This window comes from Olea europaea, chromosome 10, assembly GCF_002742605.1.
Source record: "Olea europaea var. sylvestris chromosome 10, O_europaea_v1, whole genome shotgun sequence".
NCBI classification, from domain to species: Eukaryota; Viridiplantae; Streptophyta; class Magnoliopsida; order Lamiales; family Oleaceae; genus Olea; species Olea europaea.
The window spans coordinates 16,591,196-16,611,560 of NC_036246.1; the positions used below are offsets into that span (position 1 = coordinate 16,591,196).

The following is a 20,365-nucleotide window of genomic DNA, read 5'->3' on the forward strand; positions in this document are numbered from 1 at the left end:
TTTACCAAATGGGTAGAAGGGTACCTTTGAAAGAGATCACCCAGAAAAATGTTATAGAGTTTATCCGTGATCACATTATCTATAGGTTTGGAATTCCACAAACGTTAATGGTAGATCACGGAACATCTTTGAATATGGATCAAGTGAACAAATTTTTGAGCGAGTTTGGGGTTAAATTAGTAAACTCCACACCATATTATGCTCAATCCAACAAACAAGCGGAATCTTCTAATAAGATTCTAAAAAATATCATCAGAAAGATGATAGATGAAAATGCCAGAAATTGGCACGAATGTCTGAACAAGGCCTTGTGGGCTTATAGGACATCACCTCGGTCAAGTACCAAGGTTAATCCTTTCCAACTTGTTTATGGACAGGAGGCCGTTTTGCCTATGGAAATCAACGTGCAATCGATCAGAGTGTGCTTACAACATAAGTTGAATGATGATGAGTATGCCGAATCACTAGTTCAAAATTTATTGGGGTTAGACGAATTAAAGTTGGACGTCTTAGATAGGTTGCAAGTTCAAAAACAAAGAATGACTAAGTTTTATTATAAAAAAGTCATAGTCAAGTCGTTCAGCCTGAGTGAACTAGTTTGGGAGACGATACTCCCTTTGGATAGCAAGGATCCAAAGTACGGGAAGTGGTCGCCCAATTGGAAAGGACCATACAAAATAAACAGTGTGTTGCCCAATGGAGCGTATCACTTGGAAGATTTAGATGGCATCAAGCACGTGAGATTCATTAACGGTAAATATTTGAAAAAATATGTTCCTTCTTTATGGAAATGTGAACACATAAAATCATAATCAAATATGTTGAACGATTAAAGGATAACAAGGTCAGAGCGAAATACGTTCAAGTGAAGTCCTTTATTATCAAACGTTCATTACAAGAATGCAAAAATACAAATAATGATGCTCTACGAAATACAATTAAAAGTAAGTTAATCTCCCGGTTGATCGCTGAGTAAGCCTCACGCCGCCTTCCTAAATGCATCGCTGCAATGGTGGGATCGCCGAGTAAGAGGGTGGACTGGCCTCACCACCTTCCTAAATGCATCGCTGCAATGGCGAGCAAAGAGGCTGAGAAGCACTCTCAGCAAGCAAGCTGAGAAGCACTCTCAGCAAGTAAGGTGGCCCGCAAGCATCCCAAAAATTGCCTTCTATCATCGACTCCTTGTAAAGGACAAAGAGACGATGGGAAGAATTTCGATGGTAAAAACTTCGCTGCTGGCCAGAAAATATTTCCTATCCCTCCCACAGCAAAGGTGACATCAAGATAAATAATAAAATGGGCGGACTAAACAGTCCATTTTGGATCGGATTGATTGTCAGAATGCCAAGCAATGGCAGCAAATTAGTTTTGAAAAAGAAAATGAAGATGAAGATGAAGATGGAAAATGCGAAGCATTTATAGGGGGGTGGAGATGAAGAGACGGAATACGAATAGCCACATTTCTGTCTAGTAAATGGAATTTAATAGCCCAAAGTCTTGGGAAAAGTGGTGGAAATATCAAAAGAAAATGGACAAGATTTTTAGCACAAAGCAGTTAAATGCTTAAAGAATTGACGACTAAAAAACAAACGTCAAATAAATGCACAAGAAGTTAATGTTCATTAATGATGAACAAAGTTACAAAAGGAAAAATCAAATTACAAAAGAAAAAAGACATCATATGTCTTAATTACAGTCCACCCCATACTGAACGAATTCGTTCCCTAAGTTTTTCCCAATCCTCGTTCTGCCGAGAGGAAGTGATGTTCAATTCAGCCGCGACATCATCATCAACTTCTAACTTCTTGTACTGCTCGACCAAGGACTTAGTTCCTCAATTCCCTGGGAGGCGTTGCGCTTTTTAGCAGCCATTCTCGCCCTGCAGCCGTCCATTTTGGCTTGAAGTTCCTTCATCTGAGCAGCCAAATTAACCATCAAAGAGTCTTCAATCATGACTTCGGAAGAGATTTCTTTCAACTCGTCCCCAGCCTTATTAATCTCCATACGCAAAGACTCTTTCTCAGCTACGGCTCGAAGATATTGAGTACGTTTGGCCTTTAGTTCAGCATTCTTGGCCAGCAAAGAAAGGACCTCGAAGTGGATAACCTTCAACGTCGCTTTAAAATCGGCAGAAAGATTGAGCGACGGAAGCGTCAGTGCTTGCTCCAACTTCGCACTCAAGTGCTCAAGTTTATCCTTGTGTCTGGCAGCACTAGCCTTTCCAATATCCATATCCATGAAGGATACGTACTCAAGTATCGACTCCTTGAGGAACTTCAAATCTTCCTCTGAAGAAGCAGTAGGATGATCAGATGGAGCAGGGCGAGACGTCTGGACTTGCCCCCAGGAAGCGAACAAGTCTTGGATAGAACGCACAATTTTGTCAGCATCCTACAAAGAAAATTGCCAATATTAAAGATCCTCACTACAACGAACAAGATAGAAATAGAAGTGAAGCAAAGACTACCTCATCAACAATCGTAGAAGATAGCATGCCCTCAGCCAAGCTTGCCACCAACAACTCCTCCATTCGTGAGGACTTCCCCTTGTCTGAGCGAGAAGATGTTGCCACAACGGGCGGACTCATAGGGGTATCTGCAAAACTTAAGAGCAAGAAATCAGAAACCAACAACACAAGCAAAGGTAAGACATCAAAAGACTGAATTACCTTCTACTTCAATGTTTGGGGGTTGACGCCCTGGTAAGCAGGTGGCTCATCCATGGGTTGTGATGAGGACTCCGGGACTGAAGATGTCTCTTTAAGCGTAGCCCCCTCATCAACCGGTTTGGATGAAGTAGCCTCAGCAGAGGATGATGGAGCAGGAGCTGTCGATGCCAACTCCTTTGAAGGAGAGGCTGAGCTTTTCGGAGAAGTCCAAAAGATCATCAGCACACAGAAAAGTTTCAAGTGTGGAAAAGTATATTTGTGAGTAAAGCAATTTAATTACCTTCCTCCTGACGATAAGAGGGGCATCATCATTATCATCATCCTCCAGAATGGGAGATGCTGAGGCTGGCCGTTTGCGGCTTGGGGCACTCTTAGCCGTAGTAGGCTTGGCAAGGAGAGAAGAAGATGGACGAGCAGACTGTTTAGTGCAACGAGAAGGAGAAGGACTCCGAATGGACAAGGGAGTGACTAAAACAGGAGGAGGGGAAGAAATGCTCGGTTGGTCTAATGAATGAAAGGCACGATTGGCATCAGTCGCAAATAATCTGTGCTTTACTGACGGCCAGAGCTATTCAAAAAGAAGGTGAATGGCGTGGCTAGAATTGAAGGGGGCTAATGAAAAATGGCTGGTTAAAAGAAGATTACGAGCATTTATAGCCTCTGCCTCCACCTTATTAATGGTATAAAAACGGTCAACTAAATTCCTTGAATAGCAAGGAGGAACAGGCCAAGTTTCGCCGAAACCAAGCTGACGAGCAAAAAATTGGGGAGCATAAATTTCTACACCCGCCTTGGCATTGGTCCCAGTTAGAATATTATGAAATAGCTCCCACCCGGTTAAAAACCGGATCCAAATGAGCAGGGAGATGCTCGCGCTATCTATAGTGGAAGGGGGATGTACATAGTTTGGAGTCAAAAAAGGAGGAAAAGGAAAAAAGGAAGAGATTGAATCCAAAGAATAAAAGAATGAAAAAATGTCCCTTCTGGACATATTTACAGGAGCTAAGGGCTCCATGGCTAGCCCATAACAGCTAGCAGAGGAGCGAGAGATTGATGGAGCACCAAGCAATGGAAAATAGGATCTCAACCACAGTTAAGTGAACCAAAGAGGTCCACTGCCAGTGGGAGATGCACCATTCTTCAATTGAGCTTCAAGAGAGGCCATGCCTCTATAAAGGGCAGCCAAAAACAAAGAACATATTTTCAAAGGCCTGCCACGCCCCAATTCGTGCGCTATAGGTAAATAACTCAGGGAGGGCTTTATGCTTGGCACACACAAAACATATTTACAAAGCTAAACTAGAAGGAAGGCCACTCGCTCAGTATGGGAAGGCTCAGCGCTCGAATGATTGTGAAGGGTTTGCAGGCTTGAATAAGAATCGGTGTAGTTTTTACCAAACTTTGGGGCGCCACCAGAAACTAAGATACTAGGAAAAATGGTATTGCCCAAAGGTAGTAGATTCACCAGGGCCCCAACATCCCTTAAGGTAATAGACATGGGGCCAAGAGGGAAAATAAAGGTGTTATACTCAGGAGACCAAAAACTCAAAGCAATCGAAAAGAGTGCTGAATCAAAAGTAGGAGGGCGAATAGAGATTTCTAACAAATCAGAAATCCTAGCGCTATCAAAAAGTGCCTTAGTAGGACCATGACCCACAAGGCGAGCATGCCACCTACGGAAAGCTACATCAGATTTAGGCCAAGTGCGAATACCTCTTTCGCGAAGTGGCCCCAGCGGTAGAGAGTTCAAAAATGGAGGGCCTTGAGCGCAAAGAAACAGCTGACCCACCGCCGCCTGTTCAATTGCCTCTGCATTGTTGAAGAAAGGACCCAAGTAGAACTCATTACATTCAACGTCGGCGGGCGCGAGAAAACTCGGAGTTATGTATGGACGACTCAGGAGTTTCTAAAAGTCATCGAAACTAAAGGAGTCGCCAGCTTGAGATTGTGAAGTAGCCATTTGAGATGGAACGAAGTTTTTCAGGGTTACGTAGCAGGAAAGCAAAGGATGAACAGTAAATCTTGAGAGAGACGCGAAAAATTTGAGGCGTGATTTAGTGGTGCAATGAAATGGCGTGTTTGGGGGTTATAAGGGTTTGCAAAACGAGGCACCTTTTCAAGTTATAGAAGAAAACAATGATTGTATTGCTGGAAACACAAAGTGAATATATCAAAATTTAATAATTATTAATTCTGCCATATTGGGGGGTAATTGTAGACACATAAAAATTCAGCCCAAATCAAACGACCCAAGGAGTGAAGCCCAATTGAAGGATCCCCAAATCAGATAGCCCAAAGAACAAAGCCCAATCGAACAAATCAAGATGAAGGCCCAAATAAGGAGGCCCAAGAACGCAGTAACGCTATCGCCCAAGTTTGCAAGTCGTCCAGAATCTGAGCGAATGGAGTGCCATATAATCGCCCAGAGCTGTTACTCTATTCTCGCCCAAACCTTCAAATCGCCCAAGGTCTTAACAAATATAAAGCGTTGTGGTTATCAAGACGTGCCGTTATCAAAGCAGTTATTAAAGCAGCCCTATCACGTTCCACGATTCAAGGAATTCAATCGAAAGCGGTTGAACGACGAAGAGTAATGGTAGCAGTTAAAAAATGCAGTTTTCATGACAAGTTGGCCATTATGAGGACAGTGGGCAGTTATAGGACGATCAAGCGGTTTTTAGGCGGTTGATCACAAAGAGATCGTCTGTGAAGTATAAAAGGGAGAAAAAAACATAGAGCAAAGGACCGAATCAAAAACTCTCGAACAGAGAACATGTAATTTTCATTTCCTTAGCTTAGACTTAAATACTTTTCTTTTAGTAACTCGTGTGCTTGTGCCCCTTGGAGGCACGTTGTTTTTAATTTCCAATTGTAAAGTCATCTCCAATAAAAGAACACCTCTTTTTGGGACTTTGTCTCAAGAGGTTTGTCCCTTACACAATCGTCTGATCCTTTTTAATTGTTAGCGACTAACCCGCGCGAAACAGTGTCCTCAAAACATAATTGGCTCTTCACCGAACGCAAATGTTAATGTAATTTTTCCCATCGGGATAAACTGTCCCCAGTGAAGCCATATATAGGTTCTTCATTGGTATCCAATGGTGGTCAACCTAAATTTGGTCAAAAGTACTCTCTAACAGATTATTAACAAAATTGCCATTATCTGTCATCATACGATTAAGGCCGTCGAGCTATTGTATCCCGAACTACCATTGCATCATAATGGGGATATATGACTCCATATTCATCATTACTATCGAAAGTAATTGGAAGAGAAACATGTTTAGGATTACCTCAAATCCAGAATACCTTCTGTATGGGTTTCTAGTGGCGTGGCGTGATATCGCTCATTTTTTCATTCACTGTATCCCTTTTAATACAAGGGCATCCAATTATGGTACTTATCTCCTTGATCAAGGGTAAAAATTTGGAAGCATTTATTGGTGCTTGCTCCAGCTCGATCTACCTTGGTCTATTCCCACGACCACATTCCTTGATTGGAACTTTCTTCTTCGATCATCCCCTAAGAAGCTCCCAGTTGACTTCACAGCATAATCATCGACAATACTTTGTAACATTCTTCTATACTATGATCTCTAGAATGATGAATCTTGCAGAATTTCATCTTAAGACTCCTAGGGAAAGGGTGCTCTTCACCCGTGACAGTGCAAGGGTTGATGATATAGCAGGGGATCCTATCTCTGGGATCTACAAAAAGCAAATATTGCTTTTTTAGCAATTTAAAAGAATGTACTTAGGTTTTTACCTTTGAGCTTTTCCATTCTTTGGTTGGCGATAAAATCTTCTGTTTGGATTTCACCTTAGATCAATTTCATCAACTGATAATAGAAGTAGGATTTTGGTTGCAAACATCCCGCTAGAACGATGTCTCTATCACCAGACCGTTCGATAAGGTACCTCTGGCTTTTTCATCTGATATAGTCTCGCAAGCTATCAATTCAACACTGAACCATGAAAAATAGCCCTTTAGAAACTCTCATTCTCCTTGTTGCATGTCATTTAATCGTGTGGTTGGAGCGTGTCCCTGTCTTCTTCAAGCGAATGCTCCAAAAGAGCCTTGCTTCAATTGTGGTCAGCTTCTAATTGATCCTAGCAGCAATTTTTTGTACAACTTTTTTGCCAATCCATCCAGAGTTACATAGAATTCTAGGCATTTTAGTTAGGAACTGGCTTTTTGAGTTTCATTTGTTTATGTATTCGAAGAGATGATACAAATGATCTCCTTTCTTGTTGTATTTATACATTACAGGACGAATAAAATTATCCAGGATTGGCATCTCCTTGGTTTCCTTAGAAAAATGGTATGCATTTATCATCACCCATTTCATATGATCTAGTTGGACGATCTTCATACTTTTTCGTTGGAAGAGCACTATATGATGTATCATCATAACTCTTAGCAGGGGCGGAGCTAGGATTTATGTTCAGTGCGGGCATTATTTTTTGACGCCAAACTTCGAAGTTTTGGTCATAGATTTAATGATGATAAAAAAATAAAACAATATTACAACATCTTAGATGCGACATTTCATTAATATTGCTTTATAGAAAAGATCATGCAAGTGACTGATTTTTTAGTGGAACAAAGTGTACAAGGATTGCATTTATTAAATGTGTCTAGAAATACATATAGTATCCAAAATTCTCCTTTTTGCTGTTCTAAACAAGACAGCTCGGGTCATCCTCTAACAAAATGCTGGATAAGTAGTCAATGTTGTGTCCATTTCTTTCTAATGAAACGTGTTATGAAATATCTGGGCCATGTGGAACATTTTAGAAAAGTACCCTACTCGCTTATCACATTTCAAAATGCAAAAATATTAATCACCTAGATCGCTGGTTGATCAACAATGCTTTCACAGCCTCCAAAGGATGGAGCTATATATGGAATCTTCAGTGCATCAACAAATTTTGCAGTTCTCAATAGATCTCCGTCAACCTAATCAAAATTCAAAATGTTAAAGTTTCAGAGAAATTGTCAAAACAGAAATATATATTGGAATTCAGTTCAGTAATTTAACACTAACCTCAAAACTAACCACACCACCAAAACCATTCATTTGCTTCTTTGCAATGTGATGTTCTGGATGACTTGTCAAGCCCAGATAATATATGTGCCTAATCTGCAATATACATTGACATTGTTAAACATGCCTTCCTTCAAAGAAACTACAATAAATTGCAGCAAAAAGAAAGATAGATTAATGATAGATGCTAATCATGCAATTCTGATATAAATGATTGATTAACGATGACACACAATTTTCTCGAAATCCATTAGCTTTCTTGAATGATAATCTGATTCCATTACCTCTTAGACAAATGTATCTAATATCTATAGGAGTGTTGACAAGTTTGGACGCCCTAATTCAAGTTTAGAGAACATATCAATCACTTTCTTTCTCTAAAACGGAGCTTAAGCAACTAAGCAAGAATGTCATCATCCCATTATACACTAATACACAACACATGTATATATTATAACAAGAAATAGTCCAAAAATCCTTTTTGTCTCACTGAAAATTCCCAATTGGATATCACAGAACGGCAGGCACGATTTGGGTATATGTGTTTTTCATATAGTGTGCAATTTTGCTACAAGAATTTGGAGGTTGAAATTGAAAATTAAATCGAAATCACCTTCTTCGTTCTTCTGGGCTCCGGCCGCTTCGGGCTTCTCCAATCTCCACTCTCCAGTGAATCAGTGATTCAGTATGACACTTCTTCTTTCGTTGGGCAGCTTGGGCTGGCAGGTGGTGTCGCGGCAGCTGGCGGTGGACTGGAACTACAATCTAGAAGTCGGCGACTACAACTACGAGCTGGAGTGGCGACGCCAACTGGCGAGATTGCGAGAAGCAGGCAATAGGTCGACCGGTCGAGAGAGAGACGATTCAAGCTCAAGTCAACCAAGGGTTTGGTTTTGATTTGAACAAAATTGGGTGTTTTTTATTTGAACGAAACCGGGTTCGGGTCGGGTCAGTAAACGAGCATGGGCTGATGGGCTGTAGGCAATTGGGCCTTTTTCATTGATCCAGGCTTTACCAAAAACAAAAAATTAATTTGGGCCTATTGGAGCCCAAAAGTTCAGTGCGGGCAGCCGTCAGCAGGCAATTGGGCCTTTTTCATTGATCCAGGCTTTACCAAAAACAAAAAATCAATTTGGGCCTATTGGAGCCCAAAAGTTCAGCCCGCACTGGACCTAATGGGGCTCCGCCCCTGACTCTTAGCTCTCTGAACTCCTTGACGATAATTTTGAAATCTACATATTGCTGCATTGCTTTCCTTCATTTATTCCTAGATTACCTTGCCAACTTCCTCTCGAGTTTTCAGCTTTTGCTTGCAATGCGCGCATTATCTACAGTTAGCACTTTTAGACTTTCCGTCATTTCCTGCATTGTTTTGGCACTTTCAAACGGCACGCAATTTGTCCATGATACAAATCAGAACAGGAAATCCCACTCGTTTAGCTACAATTTTCACTTTCTAAACTCTTAATTTGGATTCTCAAATAGAAATAAGAAGTAAAATAACTATTTAAGAGAGATATTTGAATTGCATGTTTTCTTTTTCAAATAAGGGGTATTTATAAATTTCATTTCAAGCGTTGGGGTAGTTTGGTTATTTTCAGATAATGTTAGATGCGGCTCCTTATTGCTATCTTCTAACTTATTGGCTATCACTTGCCCACGTGCCTCTTATTGACGACTTGTAGCCAACCCGAACCACGAGGTTTGACATATAGTATTATAAATGAATATGATAGTCTTTGGTTTCTTTGTTCACCTTGTGTGCTGCCTTACACTTCACTTAATAGATAGCAAGGTTCGCGGATTGAACCTCAAGGGTTAACATATATTATTTAAATAAATGAATATGATAAGAGCATTGTTCGAAAAAGCTCTCCTATGTGACGCCTAGCGCTCAAAGCTTGAACCAAATGCCATGCATTTGCGTTGAGTGCCTAGTGGTATTTTTTATTTTTATTTTTCCTTTTTTAAGAACCTTTTATTTAACTTTAGTTTCAAGTTTTTAAATGACTTTATCTGCACAAAAGTAAAAAATGAAAACAAATTTAAAAAAAAAAAAATCAAGTAGAACTTGTTTAGTTGAAAATTAAAATTTTGAAAAATAGTTTAGTTTTTATATTTCAAAAACTTAAAAATTATATAATTGATTAATTGTAGGAATTATTAAGTAAATATAGTATTTTATAATTTTAGTTGTTCGTTATATATTATTTTAATTATTAAATAATTTTTAAAATGATAAAAAATTTAAAATAATATTAAAATAAGAAACCTTTTTATTACGTATGGTCCTCACCTAGGCTTGTAAAGTTTGAAATTTTAAATCCTCGTCTAGTCAGGTCTGATGCTTTTCCGAACATTGGATGATAATAAAGTTGAAATGTAGTGTGGATAAATAGTAGTTTTTTTAAAGTTTTAAAATATAGAATTTTGATAGGAATAAGTTTGAGCCCCATTTGGCTCCATGAAAATTCAAATTTACTTTTCTCTGTCTTAATCACACATTCTCCAATAGAATAATAGAAGAAATTGCAGCAACGGTCCCTAACCTTTCATTTTTGCAGACTTTACCCTAATCTTCATATTGTACCACCCACAGTCCTAAAACTTTTAAAAATATGCACCTGAGATCCAAATGAATGGAAATTGTGACCGTTAGTTGACCAAGAAAAATGAACTTTGACCTATTTTGACCAAATTGAGTGAGGTAAAATGGTAACTTTACTATTTTAAACATAAAATAATTTAAAAACCAAAATTTAAAAAAAAAACAAAAGAAAATAAAACTCATCTTCTTCTTCACCCCATTCCAACACTTACCTCAACCCCCAACCAAATTGAAACTAAAAAAATCACCAGCCTGTTGCCACCATTAGAACCGCCGCCACCACTACCGTCAATCTCAAACAGCACCACAAATAATATCACCCAAACGAAACCTGAAGATATCGTAAAACTCGATGTGAATGAAAAATCATATGGTCCATCCCCCCCATGGAATAAAGTCTTCTTTTATTGATGCCCCCCAGGGCACATCCAAGTTGGCAGAACAATCACATTGGGGGGCTCTGGAACCAAGTGTGGGGAGTTCGATTCCTGGTTGGAGCAGCCAAGTGATGTAATAACCAGAGGAAGGGTTGGAGCAGCTTGGTGATGTAATAACCATGGAGGAGGGTCCCTTTGGGGAAGGAGTAAAAGCCATGTGGGAACCTGGGAACCAACAAGGGCACAACCTGCGATTTACCTCCACTAGTCACTGAGGGGCCGGGGGCTAGAGGTCCAGGATTTAGTCCGGCTAAGCTGGGATACCTGGGTTATCAAAAAAAAAAAAAAAAAAAAGTCTTCTTTTATTGATAATAGCAAATATTACAAGTTCATATGTTAGATATGAAATTATGGGGTTGTTTGAGCCACATTTTTCTAGAAAAATGAATTTTGAAATAGTGTTATGATGGAGAATGTGTGGTTAAAAAGTAATGAAAAGTTATGAGTTTGCATGTAATATTATTCTATTGAAAAATGTGTGGTTGAAATGATATCAAATTACTGTTGAAGAATGTATTTTGATGAAAAAAATAGGGCTCGAACAAGGGCTATATCTCGTGTAGGTTTCAATTTTATATGCGAATATTTTTCTAACAATAGCTCAATTTCTTGTAGGTTTTAGAATCTTTGGGGTCCATGAGATTCCTTGTACTTATCCTAACCATGAAAGTTGTAGTTTGCGAGCTGCACTTGCTGAAGATTCGGGCATTGAATCTAAATATATTCTTGCTAGGTGTGGTGCAAATGAACTGATTGGCTTGATTATGCGGTTCAGGCACTATGGTTGTTAAAATTTGTGTATATTTTTTGGTTTCTTTTGCGTGGTATTATTTTTGGTGTTGTTTGAGATTGATGACGGTGGGGATGGTGGCAATAGGCCGATGATTCTTCTGGTTTCAATTTGGGTGGAGTAGAGATTGGTGTGGGGTTTGGAGTGGGATGAAGAAAAAGATGAGTTTTATTTTCTTTTTCCATTTTTTTATTTTTTGGGTTTTAAATTTAATTTTTAAATTATATTATTTTTGAAGTTATAAAGTTACTATTTTACCCCTTCAATTTGGTTAAAATAGGTCAAAGTTCATTTTTCTTTATCAAATAACGGTCAAATGGACGATTTTCTATCCATTTAACCTCAAGTGAATATTTTTTGAAAGGTTCGGGGCTGTAGGTGGCACAAAATGAAAGTTAAGGTAAAGTCTACAAAAAAATGAAAGGTTAGGAACCGTTGCTACAATTTTTCCAAAATAATGTTAAAGATAACTATGCTTCGATTGGCACACCTTAATGTAACAATGAGAATGAAAAATATAGTCGTTATAGGTCTCACACAAGAGATAAAAATTCAAATTTGATGACTAAACGTGATGAATAACGGTCATATTTTTTTATTTTGATAAAGAAAAAATGGAAAACAAACATGGACTATATGTTCTTTTAAAAAAATACTATTCTTATTATTAAAATTTTAAATATTAGGAGCCAACATTTTTATTGATGTGTTATGCTATGCAAACAGGGTTTGTCACAGGAACCGAAGTGTCACCACTTCTTTATTAGTACACTTGCCCATCCGTAAACTGACAACAATGTTTAAAAAACAAACATATGGGACGCCCTTACTATAACCCTTGGACAATAATAGAGTCGACTAGATTTGCGATTTGATCCAGTGCAACCATCAATTGCGATATTCGATTCTTGATACCATGAGTGGAAAATTGGATTGCGTGATCGTGGCCGTAGATGGAAGCGAAGTGAGCATGAACGCCTTGAAATGGGCTCTCGAGAACCTGAAACTCGGGTCTTCTGAGAGTTCGTTTGTTATTCTCCATGTTCAATCCCCGCCGACTATAGCAGCTGGCCTTAATCCCGGCGCAATCCCTTTTGGGGGTCCCAGTTAAGGGTGTTTTATTTTTTGGTATTATTGGTGTATTTTTGGATTTTGGTTAGTTATTGGAATTGTTGTCAACAGGTGATCTAGAGGTGCCTGCATTCACTGCGGCAATTGAGGCTCACCAGAAACGGATTACACAGGCTATTTTGGATCATGCTCTTCAAATTTGCTCTAATAAAAATGTTGGGGTTCTTAATTGTTTTTCTCTGTTTGTGTGCGTTTTTGTGTGGAATTGAAGTGCTTAATTTCGTACTTTTCAAGAGAAAGTGCTATGCTGTTTTTTTGTCATGATATTGTGAATCTTTTATAATAATATTTTGCTATTTTTGACGAGGGATTTTGATGCTTTTGTAATCAGGTTAAAACAAAAACACAAGTACTCGTTGGGGATCCAAAGGAAAAGATTTGTGAAGCTGTAGATCAGTTGAATGCTGATTTACTAGTGATGGGGTTCCGTGCTTTTGGTCCCCTTAAAAGGTAAAAGTCTATTCATTAAAAGTAATTTCATATTTAAATACCGGTCACTTGCGAACTTATGAAAAGAATAATATACTATGTGCGTTGTTGAGGAAATTTTAAAGTAATCCACTGTGGCATAAGTAGAATTTTGTATGAACTTTCCCATAAATTAGAAACTACTTAAGTAATAAATCAATTACAATATTTCATGGTATGCAGTGAACTGTAATAACTTATAAACTGTATCCTTTTGTGTGGTTGATATGGTACTGGTTAGCTACATTTGTAGCTGGTTTGGTTGTTCTAGTCCACCAATTGCAATCTTACACATTTTGCTGGAGAATGAATCAATTACAGTACTTTGGGAACATGAAGTGTAGCTATATATAAAATATTACGTTTTGCATTGTTGATGTGGTATCTGGATTGCTACATTTGAAATTGGTCTGATTGGCCTAATCCACAGATGTCAATCTTACCCATTATTGGATTAGCACATTTGAAGTGGGCTCAATTTATGACATCATATGTTGTTGTTATCTCAAGGCTGACTGCTAAAAGAGAAATTCACTGCTAATATAATATAAATTGTTTTTAGGCAGTTAGGGTGGTATTCAATTACCAGTACAATGTTTTTATAATTTTTTGTTCACTACCAGAAGTTTGATTCTCATCTTTGATGCCTTTATGTACCACATTTTTTTTTTTTTTTTTTTTTTTTTTTTTTTTTTTTTTTTTTTTTTTTTTTTTCTTTTTTTCCTTTTTTTTCCCCCTTTTTTTTTTTTTTTTTTTTTTTTTTTTTTGAGTATTCTGTGTTTAGATTTGATAGGACAGTTATGGGGTACATTTTGCCCCTGTTTGGCCCCCAGTTTTTAAAATTCAGTTTTAAACATTTGTTGTGGACCTTTACTTTTAATATTGTTGCAGCCCTAAGGATCAACATGGGTTTCCTTGGATTGCCCTGTAATATACACAACAAATTAAAATGTTTGTGTATCTTGCTATATAATTAGTCTTGCGGTTACTGTCTCTTTGGTGGTATATACTACTGTATATTATCGTATTTGCGACAAAGGATTTATAGGACAAGAAATTGTAACAAGGCAGCAATTCCTGATAATCCTCTGTGTGGCTCAAAGATGCTACCTACCTTATTTTTGAGTTCTTCTGGTCATGAGATGGCATGTTTGTTGTGTGAGTTTCTGAGTAGTTTATGCTTCTAAATTTCTGACAGCAGGTTCGAATTGTGTGAATGAGCTTAATAAAAAATTACAGTGAACCTCAGTTTTCAAGTGTCTCTCTTGCTGTAAAAATTCATTCACAAATTACATAAACATTTCAAATATTTTTATCGATTTGATGCATAATTTAGAATAAATTACCAGAGTTTTGTTCTTGTTTTCTATATTTGGGTTTGTTGAAGTGGATGTTTAAGCTCTTTTTGAAGATAATCTTAGCGTTTGAAGTTCACCAACTTTTCTTGCAAGCTTAATTAGAATATTTGAGAATTAAAATAATAAAAAGAAAAGTTTTATTGAATAAACTGGTAACAGTGGTTTGTTCTGATCTTGATATTGTACTTTGTTTTGCATGTTCAGCTTGGCTTGACACTAACATGAAAACTGCTTAATCTTTTAAAATTGTTAACAAAATTTTCAACGTTGACAAAATTCTTAGCCCCTGTTTGAGCCCCATTACATTAAATTACATTACATTTCATTTTTCTCTCTCCTATTTTCAACCATACAATCTTTCATAAAATAATATTACACGTAAATCGAAAACTTTTCATTCTTTTTTAACCACTCATTTTTCAAAAAAATACTATTCCACCCATTAATTTTTCCACGTAATGGGGGTCAAACAGCGGCTTAATTAGTTAATTAGGATCCTACCTGTATGCCTGTATCGTAAATCAATTACATATCTATCTTCACATATGTTTTTCTTTCTACACTGAAGTAAAATCATAATCTCTCTTTTTCTGTCTTTGCCTTGGCTGTTCACTTACAAGTTATGCTTATATGCTACAGACATAATTAAATATACGAATTTTCTTTTCTTAGTTTTTTTCTTTAACACCGAAACAAACATGATGTTGTCCATTTTTCTCCAAATTATGATATTAGAACTACCTGTGCCTCATCCCTCTCGAAAAAACAGATGGTAATTTGATTTAATGAATGCAGTCTTATGGTTGTCAATTCTAATTTTGATCCTACCAAATCCTTCTATTGAGATGTCATTAGTAATTAAATTATAGCAGATCATATTATCAATATGTTTTTTGCAAAAAATATTATTTGACCATACTTTTTTAAACAGGATGTTTTTGGGAAGTGTTAGCAACTATTGTTCAAACCATGCACAATGCCCAGTTGTGATTATTAAGAGAAGCTCTTGAGAAGCCATTTTGAGTACGCATCTTATCACTTTCTCTCAATGCTAGTTTAGCTGCATAATTTTTTTTATTTTCGAAGGATTTGGGCGATTTAGTATTCTTGGTAGTCACATAATTGTAATTTAGTACTGTAACTTGCTTCATACACTTGGACACATTCTAACATGTACCGGATACGTGTTTTTAATTTTTTAATGATTTTTATAGTTTTTAAATTTTAGTTACGTATACATTATGACATGTAAATAGATAACATTTTTTTACTTAATAAATATGTATTGTTATTATCAATAACTTATTGAAAATAAATAATATATATTTGCAATAAATAACAAAGCTTTTTTAATTAATATTTATTATTGATACCTACTCTTTTGTATACTCAATGATAAGGAATAAAGTGGCTCTACAAGAGCTGAAGAATTGGCTTTCATTCATAGCTATTGGCTTCTTTTATCTATAAAATTAAATCTTTATTTAAAAGGAGAATCCAAAATGTGAGACATTGTCGTAGACCTATTTGATACTCTTGCATGTGTTGGGCTGATTGCAAATAATATTCTATAATTAGATGAGCCAGATTTGGAGTGTAAGAAGCTAGTGGTGATGATGTTGAACAAAGTTTAAGATACAATTCTTTAGCCCTTTATTTTATTATTATTGTTAGGCTTCTCTTTTAATGTTATTTTTTCATAATGACAATGAAATTATACTGAATTTTATGATTTAACTTATTAAAATACTACACACTCACTCACTCACACACAATGTGTGTGTGTGTGTGTGTGTGTGTGTATAGCATCTGCATATCCTAATTTTTCTTAATAAGCTATAATGGTATACCGGTATCATGGTAGGGTACTATGAAAGGAAGTTGGCACAAATATGAGGGATTTAAATTCCTTATTCCCTTGCACCTCGGTTTATTTCTCTTTAAGGCTATGATTGGTAGTTGGTAGTGCCTGGAAAGGCCTTTTTAGCTTTCTTTTCAGAGGAGTGAGAAGGTTCGTCTTTCGATGGATGATCCAATGCCCCAACAACAATCCCTTACCTGGCTCTACTGCCCGTTATGCCAGCTTAGCTGAAATGCCCGCAACCCTTCCAGGCTCAAGATTCAAAAATACCAATCCACTGCTGAACACCCTGACCCATCATGGCCAGCCATCACTTTATCTAGCTTTTGCAAAACAATCCCCGTCCTTTCCCCAGTTTGCTTGCCTCCCAACTCTTGCCTAACCCTATAGACTAACCCAATTTTGTTATCAGTCACTCCTCCCTTAGTTCTAGGCCCACAACCCGACCCATAACACAACCCAACTCAGCAACTCTTCTATCCTATCGCTGAAATGTGTTGATGTTAATATATTCTCTCAATGTGCTTCAAATTGATTGACAGATTTAGCGGTCCAAGTTGGGTTGATTAAGTTCCTTTTTTTGCAGGTTTCTATAGTATCATTAACATGGATTTTCTGGTTTAATTATTGATCTTTGCATATAGTTTGACTTTTCATGAAGAATGGGTTGATATTGGCAGTTGATGGGTTAACATATTTTTCTAGTAGTTCATGTTCACTGTTATATCATATATGTGTGCAATTAACACGAGATAGGGGTGACGAAAATGTGGTGATAATGAGTAGTGGTGATTATTCTTTCTTCATGTTCGTAATGAAATATGGGAAACAGAATGGACTTACAAAACTCATTCCAAGTAGAACTCTGTATAGTTGGAACAGCTATTTGGGCTAGGACGCGTGGCCTAAAATCTTCTTCTTTTTTTCTCTTATATTCTAATTTTCCCTATTCCTTTTTATACTTCCTTTCATGTTAGTGAAGAACACATTTTTCTTGGTATGAGTGTTAAATCTAGAACTAAAATTTGTAGAAACCATCGTGGAGGTCTGTTGAACTAGGGCTAATAACCTTCAGGTGGAGACCTAGATGATTAAAACTAAGTGCAGATATCTGTGTAAGTTTGCTCATGTGGCATGCACTGTGTTAATTTAAGGTGAATTGTTGGGTATAGTTTTGGAAGGTCTTGAGTTTGCACATACCTTGTAATTACAGTTTTTCTTACTTCTCCACAAGTTGATTGTCTATCCACAACATTTTCCACTTGGTTGGGCGAAAATCAAGACAGATGCCAGCTTGAGTCACATTTCTGTTGCAATTGTACTGGTGATAGAAGTTGGAAAAGAGACTATGGATATAAATTTATGGCATGTTTGGTGGATAGTGTCAAGAAAAAGAAGCTAAAATCTTGTTTATACTGTTCAGTTTTGTCTAGTACTACATACCAAGCAGGATTTTCTAGATTATTTGAAGCAGAATTATAGGCTGCTAGGTCAACATGTTTTATGGTTTGGAGTGGGCATCATAAAATTTTGAAGTTGATGCATCTTGAAACACTGTACTATACGGGATGCTGATGTCAATAATAATCATTGTCATATCCTAATAAAAGACTGGAGAAGCTAACACTGCAGGGAATGGAGTGCCATGCTTCTCATTCGATGGAGTGGAATGAAGCTTACTAATGGTAATAGAGAATGTCTTCATCAAGGCAGAGCCATTCGTAAACAATTATAGTATTATACCCTTAAGTGCATGTTTTCTTAGTTATTAATATCCTCTAGTGCTCCACCCCCTCATAAATGCAGAATGTGACGAACTGGTGAAAATTTTATCGAGTTAAAAAATAATAATAATAAAAAAGGGGAAAAACTAATTGTGAAGATAAATTACACATTATAGTCTGTTATTTATGAAAATTATCTGTAAAATTATAAAATTTCAAGTGGATTACTTTGTTTATGTTTTCTTGAGTGAACACTCATTTCGTGCTTAATCTCTTCTTGTACATAGATTTTGAGCGTGTGATACTGATGCAGTTCATGGTGAAGACCAAATCGATCCTGTAATTGTTGTAATTGTATTGTGGGTTTTCTGAATTTCCGGGATATTAAGGTGTGTACAAAGTTGTTCTGCTCTTGTAAGTTAAAATTTGTTGATGTTGAAACTGAATTTTGTTGATTTGATTACTGGTGAAAGTTGATATGGATGGATTCAATCATTCAAGTGTTACTGTTATTAACTTTCATGTTAAATTTTAGTAATTACTTTGCAGTTTAAATCCTACCATTACTAGGTGAGATCACTGAAATTGCGAGGCAACAGACTTTATAGATTAAATGCATTTTTTTTCATTTAACTTTGAATGAAATCTCAATTAAGTCGCCCTACTATAGTTTATCATAACCAAATCATTGAACTTAAATTTACTTTCAATTTTACTAAGCCCTTGTTTGAGCCCCATGTTTTAGAAAAAAATGAATTTTTGAATAGTGTATTGATGGGAAATGTGTGGTTAAAAATAAGGAATTTTTTTTGATTTACGTATAATATTATTTTATTAAAGAATGTGTAATTGAAATGATGTTAAAATACTGTAGAAGAATGCATTTTTTTCTAAATAATAGAGCTCAAACAAGCTATAAGTCTGTTAACCTTTGTCATTGGATGTAACATGTCAACCCTTGTTTTGTCAATTGCAATGATATTGTGATTGAATGGACGCCTCTCATTGTGAGAGTGAGTTCATATAAATTGATATTGGTTGTCTAATTACAGTCGGTCATATATGGTATCTATACATGTATGAAATAAATTAAGAACCTACTAAATAAAGAGAGAACAGCAGCTAATATATTATATTTCTAGCTGTAAATCAGTGGCATTAATATAGGCTAATAGAGTCTACTCATGGCTTCGATGAAGATGTCGGCAATCTGAATGCTAGTAGAGATATGAGGAAGAGAGAGAGCTTAAGAGTCAACAGCCTCTCGAATATAACTATAGTCTACTTTGATATGGTTCATATGCCCATGATAAACTAGATTAACAGTTGTATGAATAGCACTTATGTTGTCCACGTGAAGAGGAGTGGGATCAGACGGAGAGAAGTCAAGTTTTGCTAGCAGCCTACAAAGCTAGTCAATCTCAGAGTAGACAGCAAACATGGCACGATATTTGATTTCAGTCGATGATTTCAACATACAAGCTTGCTTTTTGCTCTTCCAGGAGATCAGAGTCACCAAGAATCATAGACCAGCTCATAATAGAATGACGGGTATCAGGCACTTACTATATACAACATGTAGAGGAGACCCAATACGAAAAAATAATCAAAGGTGAGAAGTATCTCGAAGATATCAAATTATGCGACATGTATTAAGATGCAGATGTCGTGGAACTTATATGAATTAGCTAAGTTGTTGGATGGCAAATGATATGTTTGATCGAACGATTGTCAAGTAATTGAGACTGTCGACCAATTGAGGAAAATAGTGAATTAGAAAGAAGATTGTAACGTCCCAAAATCTATTTCATTTTTGTTTTACAAAAATAGACTTGAAGTGTGACAAAAAATCTTCTTTATCTAATTTAAGCGGAAAATCAATTTTGTTTTTAAATTTTTTTATAGATTTAATCAGTAAGTTAATAATGATAAACTAAAATTTAAGCGAACTTTTCATATCCAATAAAAGTTTTGAAATACTACAATTTCAACACATTAATTTAAATCTAACATATAACGTCAAATGTTTGAACACAAAAAGATATATTAAATAACTTGCTTAAAAGTTAACATAAAGATGTTCTTCAAATAATAATTTTTTTTTTTTTTTGTAAATTATCATTTTTAGAAATTTTACTTGACGATCACATAAGCATCACTCGATCAAATCTGTCATGTGTCCAAACGATCCGTTCTAATGTAAAAAATTATTGTAAGAGTAAATATTTTGAAAATACTCGGTAAAAATACGTGCATATTCTTATTAACAACA

At 36.5% G+C, this 20,365-nt stretch overlaps 1 protein-coding gene across 2 annotated transcripts; it reads left to right on the plus strand.

The window, feature by feature from the left end:
* Positions 1-12,336: 12,336 nt before the first annotated feature.
* On the plus strand, positions 12,337-18,603 carry LOC111401385 (universal stress protein A-like protein). 2 transcript variants are annotated; one of them, XM_023029093.1, is made up of 5 exons: positions 12,337-12,657; positions 12,734-12,843; positions 13,014-13,132; positions 15,440-15,531; positions 18,381-18,603. In XM_023029093.1, exons 1-4 carry the CDS (start codon positions 12,468-12,470, stop codon positions 15,516-15,518), a joined length of 498 nt encoding a protein of 165 aa, XP_022884861.1. In that variant the 5' UTR covers positions 12,337-12,467; the 3' UTR covers positions 15,519-15,531; positions 18,381-18,603. The 2 variants fall into 2 exon arrangements, with proteins under 2 accessions (XP_022884861.1, XP_022884862.1); XM_023029094.1 differs by having other exon boundaries at positions 12,338-12,657; positions 12,734-12,837.
* Positions 18,604-20,365: the final 1,762 nt, after the last annotated feature.